The sequence below is a fragment of the Lontra canadensis genome, unplaced genomic scaffold, assembly GCF_010015895.1.
Source record: "Lontra canadensis isolate GAN:19392208 unplaced genomic scaffold, GSC_riverotter_1.0 scaffold88, whole genome shotgun sequence".
NCBI lineage: Eukaryota > Metazoa > Chordata > Mammalia > Carnivora > Mustelidae > Lontra > Lontra canadensis.
The window spans coordinates 5,021,856-5,035,802 of record NW_022631082.1 but is presented as its reverse complement, the minus strand read 5'-3'; the positions used below and the strand labels follow the sequence as shown (position 1 = coordinate 5,035,802).

At 49.9% G+C, this 13,947-nt stretch overlaps 1 protein-coding gene across 1 annotated transcript in view; it reads left to right on the top strand.

The window, feature by feature from the left end:
* The first annotated feature begins 1,037 nt into the window (after positions 1 to 1,037).
* The window catches only part of OLFM2 (olfactomedin 2), a 59,391-nt gene continuing 46,481 nt past the window's right edge, over positions 1,038 to 13,947 (top strand). Inside the window, exon 1 of the mRNA XM_032883935.1 lies at positions 1,038 to 1,215. Within this exon, the coding sequence (XP_032739826.1) occupies positions 1,150 to 1,215 (66 nt within the window). The 5' untranslated portion in view covers positions 1,038 to 1,149. The remainder of the gene's footprint in view (positions 1,216 to 13,947) is intronic.

The window sequence follows — 13,947 nt, the reverse complement described above, 5'->3', positions numbered from 1 at the left end:
CCATGAGGAAACTGGTCTCCTGAGAGGAGGAAAGCTCTTTGCTTAAGGTTACATGGCCAAGAAGTGACAGAACCAGGATCAAACCCAATTCTGTTGGACAAGCTCATTTCTTGCGTGGACAAAACTCTCCATAACCTGTTATCTGCCTGGCATTCAGTAGGGTCAGAAAAATACCTGTCCTCCACCCCATTCCCCTCAGGGTAGGTTTTGGCTGATTCCTCTCTCTCCCCATCAAAAAAGAGCCCCTGAGGGGTTATGGGCGGGGAAGATGACTGCAGAGAGGAGGGAGAAGCAGAGGGAGGCTGGAGGCAGAACAAGGACGCCCTTCATATGCAGACGGTTCTCCTTAGAGGCAGTGTTAATATTTTGATCCTCTGGAGGTCTGGTCTCCCAGGTGGTTGAACCGGGAGTGAGAAACTGTCTCAGGTGTGGCGGGGGAGGGCGGATTTTGAGGAAGAGGAGCCTGGAGAATGGGGTGGGAGAGGGAAAACAAGGTAGCCCCCAGCCAGGCCCACCCAGCCTGCCATCCCCCTCGGTCACTGGTCTCTCACTCCTCGTTCCATCTCCGTCCGACCCCCTTGTCCCAGCGCTGACCCCCTTCCCTCAACGTCCCATTTCAGAAGCTCTGCCTCAGTTTCTCAGTTGATTCTTGAGTTCTTTTAGGAGGGGGCCTCTCCATTTCTCTTCTACGTTACCAGGTCTTCCTCCTACTTCCCCTGCCCCTTGACCCCCATCCCACCCCCATTTTCAACGTGGGAAAGATCCTGGGAGGGTGAAATTTACAAACACGTGACGGAACGCCCTCCCCCATCTCCGTGACCCGCCCCCATAGGGCCTAGGGGACTGCCGGGCCTTGTCCCCAGCTCTCCTCCCGGGTGCCAGCTCCTCCCCCTTCCCCGCCCCCAGACCCAAGCGGGGTCCGCGCCCGCAGACGAGCTGGGGGCGGGGCGGGGGGCGGAGCCCGTAACAAAGACTGGGAGCGCGCGAGGGGGGCGGGGGTGGGGCGGAATCCCAGCCGCCGGCGAGGCGGGGGAGGCGGCGGCGAGGGTCGCCCCGGCCGGGCGGGCGGGGTCGCGTAAGGTGGCGGTCCCCGCGCCCAGGTGCCGCTAGGGCGGGCGGGGGGACGGGAAGCCGGGCCGGGGGCGCGTCATGTGGCCGCTCACAGTCCCGCCGCTGCTGCCGCTGCTGCTGCTGTGTTCAGGCCTCGCCGGACAGGTAGGGGCCTGGCGGGCAGGTGCAGGCGCAAGGGGCTCCAGGAGGGGAGAGGGTCTTAGGGGGTCCCGACGGAAAGGCGGTTTGGGGCTTCATAAGCGCCCCGGGGCTGAGAGGGGCGGGGGTCGCAACGGGGGAGGGGCTGGGATATCTACCCTGGCTTTGGGGAAAGGAAAGAGGGCTTCACATCCAGCCCCGAGCTGAGATGGTTTGGGGGACAGTCTGACCCCAGCTTCGTGGTTCTCATCCTCTCGGTGACCCGGAGCCCACACCCGCCATCTCACCGAAGCTGAGTGGGGTTGCGGGGGCAACTTCAGGGGGGCCTTGGGGTGTTGCTTACCCTTCACTCCCCCCCATTATGGCAGGAGGTGCCCAAATTTTGCAGCCCCCCTCTCCTCACCTGCACCCCTAGTGTGGGGAAGGGGGCGGGACTCACGTGTGAGTGACTGATGGGAACGTGTGTGAGGTGCTGGAGGGGTGCTGGGTAAATGTGTGTGTGTCTGTGTCACGGCTGGGTGTGACTGAGAGTTTGTGTGTTCGGCTTTGAGTTGGGGTGTGATGGGAGAGGGTGTTTGTGTGTGAGGGAGAGCCTGTGTGTGACAGTGGGAGGCTGTGGCTGGAGGGGTGATGTGACAGTGCCAGGCTTGTGAGCCTGCCACCTGGAGTTGTGTGTCTGTGTGGCTGGTGGTGTGACAGCGAGTGAGGATTGTGTTAATCCTGGCCGTGTTTGGGCAACTGAAGCTGTGTATAAAGGTCTGTGTATACAGAGCTGTGTGTGTCCCCACGATTCTTTCTGTCTGTCTGGGTGTTGTACAAAATATGCATGACCAGGTGTGTGGCTGTGTGAGAGTTTGGGGTGACCGTGTGCTATTCTGTGCCTTTGAGTAAATCGCTTTGAAAGGGAGGGGGAAGACCCGGAGCTGTGTGTGCAAACGGGTACATCCATGCATGTGTGTGTGCGTGTACGTGTGTGTTGGTGCCTCATACACCCCATTCATGCTTTCCCAGAAACAAGTCTTCCTCCTCATAGTTCCCCCATCGCTTGGGCAGGCTTGGGGGGCCTTGTAGAGTGGGAGGGGGTGTCCCAGTTTTCTTCAGCTGTTGGGAAACCTCTTTACTCCTCCATCTTGGAGGTGGGAGCCCCCTCAATTCCCAGATCTGTAGGAGCTCAGAGGGAAGCTGGAGTCTAAAATAATAATTATAATACAGCTAACATGTATTAAGTGCTCATTATGTGCTGGGCGCTGTTTGGAGCACACAACGAGAAAGAAGGCCCTCCTGGCACCCCCCACCCCGTGGGCGTGACTGTTCCCTTAATTTTGCAGACGAAGAAACGGAGGCACAGAAAAGTTAAGTCGCTTGTCAAGCTGAGACAGCTTAGGAGTGGCAAGACAGGATTGAACAAAGGCAGTCCCGTGCCTGAGCCCACGCATTTACCTTCTTGTTAAATAATCCACTCTGTGGGTGTGGACAGTGCCTGTGTAGAAACTAGAAGAGTGTTTTAGGTAGAAGCTCTGAGGGAAAACAGTCCTGGCACCTTCTCTTTCCTGGTCAAGAGAAGAAATGCCCACCGCAGGGGCCATGGGAGGGCTGGAGGTCCGACTTTAAATAGACCTCCAGGCCATAGGGAGAGAGGTTGTGGGGCCCCAGCCCTCACTCTTGGTTTCCCATCTCAGGACCCACATCCTGGCTGGCATGGGGAGTGTGATCAGTGCCTGGCATCAGGCTGCACACAGTAGACGCTCAATTGAGATGCCAGCCAGAGAGAAGAGAGACCAAAAGAGGAAGAAGGTTGAGAGAACGCTGGCACAAAAATGAACCGGGAGGGAAGGTGAATTTGGCTTCCCCAAGAAGGACCCTTGGGAATCACCACCTCCGGATTCTCCATCCCTGATAGCCCTGAGGAGAGTGCAGAGAAGGTGCTGCGGGGGTGGGGGTGGGGGGTGAGTTTATGGACTCCCTGAGGCCAATGGAGTTGCTTGGGGGCAGGATTAAACTGGGTTAGGAAGGCGGGGCTAAGCAGTGGATGGGGCGGGGCTAAACTGGGGTAGTCAGTTGGGGGTGGAGGGGTCCTATAACTAGCTGCAGTGCCTCCAGGCGGCCACCACGGGAACTACAGCGTCCTAAACTGGCCTCAGCACCTAGCAGGCCCACCCAGTCTGGCGCTCCAGAGAAGGAAAGGCTCTGAAGAATGAATGCTCTGTCCCTTGTTCCCCCCAATCTGGTCCCAGAGTCCCCTTCTCAGTCCCTGATGGGTCCTGGGCTCCACCAGAGGTGCTTGCTGGAAATCCTTTACTTGTCCATTTGAACAACAGATGTGGTTAAGCACTGGGGAGATCAAGTTATCAAATCCCCGCCCTCTTCGGGGGGTGGGGGGAGAAACAGGCAAGACCTGAGTAAATGTGTAATACAGTGTCAGCAACAAAATTAATGTATAATACAGTGCAGGTGGCATGAAGAATAAAAAGCAGGGGATTAAAGAGGGATAGTGGTGGTGTGGGCAGCTATTCTAACAGGTGTGGCCAGAGATGGTGTCTCTAAGGAGGTGGTATTTGAGGTGATCCCTGAAGGAGGTCAGAGAGGATCTGGGGGAAGAGCATTCAAGGTAGAGGGAAGACAAGTGCAAAGGCCCTGAGGTGTGAGCATCTTGGTATTTTTGAGGAACAGATAAGGAGGCTGTTGTGTCTGGAGAGGAGTGAGGGGAGGGGACATTGCAGAGATGAGGCCAGGGAAGCCAGCAGGGGCCAGATGCAGTGGAAACTTGTGGGCTATAGATGGGAGTTTGGATTTGACCCTGAGAACAGGAAGTAGCACCTGTCCAGGGGGTCATCCATCCGTCTATCCATCCAGGGTTTATGTCAGATGTTCTGGGTCTGGCCTGTGACTGCCTTGGAGACTACCAGATAGCTTTCCCTGAGTGAAAGAGGCCCACTTCCTGACTACTGGGAAGTCCTCCCTAAGATCTAGCTATAGATCTGGACTGGCCATTCTGTGGATTTGACATCATCTCTTCCCTGGGGCCCCCACAGGATGGGAGGGAAGAATAATTGAGTTTGTACTGCATACCTCGGGACCTTTGCACTTGCCATTCCTTCTGACTGGGACACTGTTCCCTCCCTCTCCTACTTCAGTGACACCTCCTCCAGGAGACCCACCCTGACTAGCCTAAAATGACCTCCCCACAGCCACTCTCTGAGCTCTCACTCTGTTGTTTTTCTTCATAGCCTGTCACTACTTCTCCACAATTTGTTTATTCATTCATTGTCTGACTCCCCCTAGAGTGGCAGCTCCTCAGGGTCCGGTGGACTTTGAGCCAGGCACCCAGTAGGTGCTTAACAAGCATCTGTTAAAATAAAAACTTCAATGAACGGATGAATCTCCCTCCTCCTCCCATAGAGTTTCTTTCTTTCTCAAACAGTGGGACTCTTGTACCAAAGGAGGAATGAGGGAACAACTGTCCCCTTGGGCCATCCCCTACCCATTTCAACTCAACCTCTGCTCTTGGATGGGAGGCATCAGGAAACCCCACCTTCTTCATCTATGCCTCAAATCCCACCATTATAGGGCACCACTCTTTGGGGTTAACACCCTCTTCGCTTGGGCTCCTTTAGAAAATGTAAATCTCCCAGGTGGAAGGAAGTAAAAGGAAGTCTTGAGGACACTCAGATAAGTGAATTGGACATTTTCTTCCTAGGGAAGGGGGAGGGGGGCCGGGAGTCAAACCCGGGCTCAAGATGAAAGAGCTGGGATGACACCTAGTGGTAAAATGAGGTTTGTGCAGAGGTGGTGTGTTTCCGTACATGGCTCTGCTGAAGGTGTGCAGGCAGAAAGTGTGTCAATGCCCCAGGCCAGGGTGAGGTAACTGAGGCCCTAGCCTCAGGTGCAAAATTGAAGGGGATGACAAAAAAAAAAAACAAACAAACTCAGAAACTAAGATAAATAATATTTTAAGGAAATCAAAATTAATACAAAAAAATCTGTGATACAAAATATCGAAATTTTAAATAAACCCTGGAACTCTTTCTGCCCTTGAATGACTCATATCACTTGCCTCACGACCCCTGGCCCTACAGGAGCTCATCTGTAGTGTCCACGGGGGTGTGCGTATGTTTCAGAACCCCGTACTTGGCATTGACTGAGCTGGGCACAGGGGTATGTGTGTGCCATAATCATGTACGTGGATAGGTGTCCACAGTGACTGTCTTCATATGGTTTGAGCACGTGCATGTGGATGGGTTTCTCACGAGCCTGGCAACTGGTCTGGGCAATGACTTTTGTCCCCAGAACTCAGCATCAGCACCCGGGAGGCGGTAACTTACTGTTTTCACTTATTTAGAAAGTGCTCATTGGGAATCTTCTGCATTTTGAGCTTCACACCAGACACCAAGGTCTGGGTGACGACGTGAGCCCTCAGGGGGTGGGATGGTAGATTGCACTTCTCCGAAGCTGAGCCTGGCTGTACTGGGAAGAAGGGGGTTGTGACAGGAGTGGGAGAGCTTGTTACCCACTTTTCGGGAACTCTCGCCTGAGAACACGGATATGTCTTTGTGCTGTGTGGAAGGCCCGTGCATCTCACAGCGAGCTTCATCCTTCTAGGGCTCAGCCACAAACCAAGGAGAAACCAGGAAGAACAGAGAGGAGTCAGAATAGAGTCTATGAAATCTGTGTCCATTGCTTCTGGGAGCCCCCGTAGGCTTTCTCCGAGCCTGTTTACTCTCACTTACACATAGCTCTGGACATCCTGGACAGCTCGCATCTCAGCCCTGCTTAATAGACGAGAAGACGGGGGCGCCTGGGTGGCTCAGTGGGTTAAGCCTCTGCCTTTGGCTCAGGTCATGATCCCAGGGTCCTGGGATTGAGCCCCATGTTGGACTCTCTGCTCAGCAGGGAACCTGCTTCCCCCTCCCCCTCTGCCTACTTGTGATCTCTCTCTCTCTCCATCAAGTAAATAAATAAAATGTTTTAAAAAAAATAGACGAGAAGACAGGGAGTCACAGCGGGAGAAGCAAGAAACCGCAAGGCAAAGTCAGTTGAAGCCACTGGATGAAATTGGCAAATAGCTCCTCCCCTTTTTGGCCCTGAGAAAGTCCCGGTTGTCCCCCCAAAAATACGTGGTGAACACTTGGGAAACCGGATTCTTTGTCTTCCTCATGTCTCTAGTCATTTCTATGTGAAACACACCAAGTGAGGACATAGAAGTGTGTGACGCAGCCCACCGTGCAGTAGTTCTCAGGACTAAGGAGGGTGTGTGTGTGTGTGTGTGTGTGTGTGTTTAATAGAAGATTTTTTAGGGGTGCCTGGGTGGCTCAGTGGGTTAAGCCTCTGCCTTTGGCTCAGGTCATGATGTCAGGGTCCTGGGATCCAGCCCCGCATTGGGCTCTCTGCTCGGCAGGGAGCCTGCTTCCTCCTCCCTCTCTGTCTGCCTCTCTGCCTACTTGTGATCTCTGTCTGTCAAATAAATAAATAAAATCTTAAAACAAAAAAGAAGATTTTTAAAAATTGTGGCAAAATACACGTAACAAAATCTACCATCTTAGCCATTTTTAAATGTACAATTCGCTGGGGCTCCTGGGTGGCTCAGTCCTTTAAGCGGCTGCCTCCTGTTCCAGGCGTGATCCCAGCGTCCTGGGATCGAGCCCCACATTAGGCTCCTTGCTCAGTGGGGAGCCTGCTTCTCCCCCTGCCTGCCGATCCCTGTGCTTGTGCCCACTCTCCCCGCCGCACACAATAGCTAAAAGGCGGAAGCAACCCAGATGTCCATTGAAGGATGAAGGGATAAGCAGAATGTGGAGCTATTGTGAATAACGCCGCTGTGGACAGGAGGCGGGAATGGCTCTTCGAGACCTGGCGTCCAGCTCTTTTGGGCGGGTGCCCGGAAGTGGGGTTGCCGCCCGGCTGTTCCCCACAGCGGCCGCACCAGTTCACACTCCCACCACCTGTCCCCGTGGGCTCCACTTCTCTGCGTCTCGCCGGCAGTGTTGTTACTCCTTGGCTTTTTGACTTGAGCCCACGGGTGTGACGTCATCTCGCTGTGGTTTTGATTTGCGCTTCGCAAAGAGATGGTGATGCGGGGCTTCTTCTTATGTGTTTATTGTTGCTTGTGTGTCTTCTTCCGAAATACGTCAAGTCTTCTGTCCATTTTTAAATCAGGTTGTTTGTTTCTCTGTTGCTTAAGGAAAAGGTGAGAGACTGCATGGGGAAGGGCAGAAGGAGAGGGAGAGAGAGAATCTTTTTTTTTTTTTTTTGAGATTTTATTTATTTATTTGCAGAGATCACAAGTAGTCAGTCAGTAGGCAGCAGAGACAGATGGGGAAGCAGGCTCTCCCCCAAGCAGAGAGCCAGTCGTGGGGCTCAATCCCAGGACGCTGAGATGAAGACCTGAGCTGAAGGCAGAGGCCTAACCCACTGAGCCACCCAGGCGCCCGAAAGAATCTTAAGCAGGCTCCACTGTGAGCACGGTCACGGGGCTTGATCTCACCACCCTGAGATCATGACCTGAGCCAAAATCAAGAGTTGGACGCTTAACCTACTGAGTCACCCAAGTGCCCCTAAGTAAGAGATTTTAAAGCCCACAATGAGACCTGGTTGGATTTGGGTGAGGGCCAGAGCCTCTGGCTATAACATGGAAAGACATTGCAGTTGGGAGAGTGAAGGCAAAAAGACAGGATTACCACAGGAGCTGGCAGTCCTGGGGCAAATTGGTGGCAGCCAGTGGCCTAGTAGGACTAACATTTGGGGCATGGGAGGAGCGAACTTCTCTGTTCGAACCTCTGTCTGGGATCCTTAACAAGGACAATTGTCTCTTTCCCAGCCTCCCCCTGGAATTCTGAACCAGGCAGGAAAGCAGAGATGACAGGAGGGGTGTGGGGCTCTGAGACTTTGAGGGAGACAAAAGCAAGACAAGTTTCAACACCAGTTCCAAACACTTGCTGTCGCCAAGCAAAACGTGGAAAGCAGGCACGGGCCAGGAGAGTAATGCCATTTGTGTTCTGAGGCGCACGAAGTTGTGTGTGTGTGTGTGGACATGAATTCACGTCTTCCTTACGTGTGAATAAGGAGGCCACAGGGCTTCTTGCAGAGGACACTTAGTTTCGCTTGCTTTGTGTTTTGTTTTTGTTTTCTTTTGGGTTTGTGTTTCTTAGCTTTTCTACTGGAAAGTTCCATTGTTTTTACCTGCTGCACATCAAACAGGGAAGGAACTTACACCTGAATTCATATATCGAGTCAATTTTCTTCTTGACGTGAAACCTATCTACCGAGGAGTGTGCAGATCATAAAGGTGCAGCTTGAGAAATTGTCTTGAAGTGACATGGTGTTACCAGTCCCCGGTAAAGAAACAGAATTTTTCAAATATCCAGAAGGCCCCCTCGTGCCCCCTCTAGTTACCACCTGCTCCCCACGAGTTAGCTCTAAGCTAACATCTCTCACCATGCACGGGTTGGGCCAGCTTTGTAACTTCGTGAAGTCAGGAGGTATATTGTTTTGGGGACCCAGCTGGTCTCACTTAACATTATGTTTGTAAGATGCCTCCATATTACCGTTTTGTGGTCTTTGCCTGTTGTCATCACTTTATGGCATTCCATTGTGTGACTCTACCGTGATATATTTGTTCTACTCTTTCTGGGCATTTGGGTTGGTAAAGCTTGTGGCTGACACAGACAGTGCTGGTATAAATATTCTGACACTCCGTCTTCAGCAAATGCCTGTTTGCATTTCTGTTGGGTTTTCGTGAGTACCGACTGACGGCGTGGGATCGAAGCAGGGTTAGAGTTCTGTAAGCCTCTGGTTGCATTTTTTGTTGACCAAATAGGATGCCACCTAGTTTTATGTATGTTTCTGCTTAAAAAACACCTTATTTAATATGTACTGTTGGTTGATTAACATCAGACTCATGGCCAAAGGCATTATAACTCAAGCCTGAACGAAGCTTATCGACAAGATGTGTTTTCTCCAAAGACATGTCACAGCCTGCGTGCACTTTGTAACACGACAGAGCAGTTAGCACTGTGCTTGGTGGCCACTTAAAATAGTGAAGTCACTGGGCACCTGGGTGGCCCAGTTGGTTAAGCGACTGCCTTTGGCTCAGGTCATGATTCTGGAGTCCCAGGATCGAGTCCCCATCGGGCTCTCTGCACAGCAGGGAGTCTGCTTCTCCCTTCTACCCTCCCCGCTCTCATGCTCTCTCCCTCTCTCTCTCAAATAAATAAATAAAAATCTTTAAAAAAAATAGTGAAATCACCAATGATAATGAAAAGTACATCGAAAAAGTAAAAACCTTGGCACCAAATAACCTGTGAAAAAAATGCTTGTTGGGGTGCCTGGGTGGTTCAGTGGGTTAAAGCCTCTGCCTTTGGCTCAGGTCATGATCCCAGGGTTCTGGGATCGAGCCCCACATCGGGCTCTCTGCTCAGCGGGGAGCCTGCTTCCTCCTCTCTCTCTGCCTGCCTCTCTGCCTACTTGTGATCTCTCTCTGTCAAATAAATAAATAAAATCTTTTTAAAAAAATGCTTGTTTGCAGTTTTAAGAGCTGAAGCAAGAAGGCAGAGTATGGCTGTGTTGGACTTTAGTTGGGAGCCTGCGGGTTGGTGACTCTATTTTTTTTTGGTGCCCGGGTATGCATGTCCATGAATGACCACAAAAGCCCCATGAGTGTTGATTTTGGGGTTACACATAAATCGTAGCACGTTGGTGAGTCTGCCAGTAGGGAATCCGCAAATAATGAGACTCCACTGTATACATCAAGGAGAAGAATGCCAAGCTGTAGGGAGAAATATATGGAGCTTTAGGAAATGCTGCCATTCCTCCAAAGTCTCAAAGACTCTTCAGTCTTTCCATTTACTCTTAGGATTTGAGCGATCCAGCTGCTTTGCATGGTCCCAAGCACTCGGTGGTGTCTTTCCTTTTTCCTTTAGCTGTTCCGGTGGGTGTGGAGCGGTAACATGTTTTGGATTTAATTTACATTTCCTGATGATTAATATTAAATACCTTTTCACATGTTTATGGACCATTCAGTGTTCCCTTTTGTGAAATGCTCTATTCTGCTGCCTGCCTTTTTCTTACTGATTTGTAGGAATCTATGTGTCCCTGTGTATCCAGATTTTAGATATGGATCTGTATTTATCTATACAGACCTCATAGAGATTAAATAAGATATGAGTCTCTGTCAGACGTAAGGATTGCAGACATCTTCTCCCACTCTGTGGCTTGTCTTTTCATTCTCTTAATGGAGTCTTTGATCAATAGGACTTCTTAATTTTAATGTAGTTCAGATAATATTTGTCCCCTTTTAAGGTTAGTGCTTGTTAGTGTCCGGTTTTAGAAATCTTTGCCTACCCTCAGAGTAATGAAGATGTTCTTCTGTATTTTCTTCTAAAAGATTTATTGTTTGACTTTCACTTTTAGATACACAATCCATTTGGAATTGATCTTTGCATAGGATATGAGGTAGGGATCAACATTTTTTCCTTCCCCTGTGAATAGACCTAGTTGACCAAGCACCATGTAGACTTGGGAGCCTGACCATCTGGGATCGTGTCCTGGGTGCCTTCAGGAAATCTCTTAGCATCTCTGTGCCTCTGTTTCCTCATTTTATTTTATTATTTTTAAGGTTTTATTTTATTTATTTGACATAGAGAGAGAGACAGTGAGAGGGGGAATACAAGCAGGGGGAGTGGGCAGAGGGAGAAACAGGCTTCCCGCCGAGCAGGGAGCCTGATGGGGGGTTCGGTCTTAGGACCCTGGGACCGTGCCCTGAGCCGAAGGCAGCTGCTTAATGACTGAGCCACCCAGGTGCCCCTGTTTCCTCATTTTAAAAATAGGAATTGTAGTCCTATCTACCTCTGAGGGCTAAGTGAGTTATTGAATGTACATTGCTGCCCATGATACCTAGCATAGGATTCGTACTCAGTAAACCTTAGCAACCATGGTTATTATTTCCGACAGTTGTCAACTTGTCCCCTCTGAGAATTCTCAGGTCAGGGGAGAAACATTTCTTGACGTGGCTCCTGGTCCTGGTGCATTCAGTTTGCTCTAACAGAATACCATGGATTGAGTGACTCATAAACAACAAAGATGTATTTCCCACAGTTCTGGAGGCTGGGAAGTCCAAGATCAAAGTGCTGGCAGATTGGGTGTTTTCTCTCTGTTTTCTTATATGGTGGAAAGGAGACAGAGCTCTCTTTCTTAAGGACACTAATCCGTTCAGCCACCGTCATGACCTAATCACCTCCCAAAGGCCTCATCTCCAAATACCATCACATTATGGGGATTAGGTCTCAACATAGGAATTGGGGGGCTGGGCCACAAACATTCAACCTAAGGCACTCCCCACCACAGTGTTTAGAGTGCTGGTGGTGATGGGGAAGAAGGGATACATTCTTAGGGTGCCTGTCTGGCTCAGTTGGAGGAGCGTGTGACTCTTGATCTCAGGGTCATGAGTTTGAGCCCCACATTGGGTGTAGAGATGACTTAAATAAATATCAGGGGTGCCTTGGGAGGGCGCAGTCGGTTAAGCATCACACTCGGTTTCGTCTCAGTATGTGATCTCAGGGTTGTGAGATCAAGCCCTGTGTCGGGCTCCAAGCTCAGCATGGAGTCTGCTTAAGACTTTCTCACCCTATTCCCTTCCCCACCTCTGTAAAATAAAAAAAATAAATCTTATATATATATAGAGAGAGAAAGGAAAAGGAGAGAGATAGAGAGAGAGGGGGAGGAAGGATAGTTTCTGGAGATATTTCTGCATCAAGATCAGTGAGCATTGGTTTGAATGGAGTAGGGAAGGAGAAGGAAGGATATGGGGGCACCGTCCATAGTTTCTAACTGAGGTTACATCTGGGCCAGGACCATGGGGGAGCAAGCAAGGAAACAGGGGCACAAAATTTAAGGACTCCTCACATCAGTGCAATTGCAGGGCACATCAGGGGAGGGGGCTCAAAGGGACAATTTAAGAATGCTTCCCCTGAACAGTTTTGTGGAGGTGTAATTTACATGCCATAAAATCTACCTGTTTAAGTGTGCAATTCAGTGACTTTTTAGTACATTTTCAGAGTTGTTCAAATATCACCCCAGTCCAGTTTTAGGACATTTCATCACTCCCAGAAGATCCCTCATACCCATTTGCAGTCCATCCCCACACCCGCCCTTAGTTCCAGGCAATCACTAATCTAATTTCTATCTCTATTGGTTTGCCTTTTCTGGACATTTTGTGTAAATGGAATCATACAAAATGTGGCCTTTTTTTTTTTTTAAGATTTTATTTATTTATTTCACACACAGAGAGAGAGAGAGATCATAAGTAGGCAGAGAGGCAGGCAGAGAAAGAGGAGGAAGCAGGCTCCCTGCTGAGAGAGAGCCCGATGTGGGCTTGATCCCAGGACCCTGGGATCATGACCCAAGCCAAAGCCAGAGGCTTTAACCCACTGACCCACCCAGGTGCCCCAAACTTTTTTTTTTTTTTAAGATTTTATTTATTTGAGAGAGAGAGAGCGCAGGAGCCAGAGGAGGGGCAGAGGGTGAGGGAGAGGGAGAAACAGACTCCCCCCTGAGCAGGGAGCCCAATGTGGAGCTTGAACCCAGGACCCTGGGATCATGACCTGAGCTGAAGGTAGATCCTTAACTGACTGAGCCAGCCAGGTGCCCCAAAATGTGGCCTTTTGTATTTGGTTTCTTTCACTTGGTGAAATACTCTCAAGGTTTGTCCATGTTGTAGCACATGTTTGTTCTTTGTTTCCTTTTATTTCTGAGTGATGTTTCCTGTATGGATGTACCACAGTTTGTTTATCCATTTGCTACTTGATGGGCGTTTGGATGGTCTCCTTCATGATGAAAAATGTTGGCACGAATATTCACATACAAGTCTTGGAATGGACTTATTTCTCTCAGGTATATGGTATTGTTGGGTCTTGTGGTAAGTTTCTGTTTAACTTTCTTTTTTAAAAAAGATTATTTATTTATTTATTTTAGAGAGTGCAAGCAGGGGCTTGGTGGGGGAGGGAGGAGGAAGAAGGAAAGAGGGAAAGAATCTCAAGCGGACTCCACGCTGAGCTCATGACCCTGAGACCATGACTTGACCCAAAACCAAGAGTCCAATGCTCAACCGACTGAGCCCCCAGGCGCCCCTGTTTAACTGTTTAGGGAAGGGCTAGACTGTTTCTCAACGTGGTTGCAACATTTTACATTCTCCGTAACAATAGGTTCCCATATCTGTACCTCATCAGCAGCACTGCCCCTCTTTCTGACTGAGGTTGTTCTGGTGGGCATAATGTGCTATGGTCCTGTGAAACACAGGTGAGAATGTTCAAGAAACAGATGGGCATAGGGTCTGAACTCCAGCTGAAGATCTGAGCTGTAGATATACCTTTGGGAGCCTTAGCTATAGATTCATTTAGTCAGTCAATCAACAACACTTTTTTTGAGCACCTACTATGTGCCAAGCACTATTCTAAGCCCTGGGGTTTCAGTTGTGAAAAGTACGGCTATGTAGGTACCCTTGTGAAACTGAAAGTCTGGTGGAGGAGACAGACCATAAACAAATAAAAATCATGTCACATGGGGATAAATGCTGTGTGAGAAAATAAAGAAGAGTAAGGGACAGAGTGTGGTGGGGGCTGTTATCGTCAATGAAGTGGTCAGGGAAGGTCCTTCAGACATGATGGCCATATCACTCAGACTTCAGCTGGGGAAACAAACCACTCTAGGTGTTGCAAGGAGAGGGAATTTAATACAGGGAATTGGTTA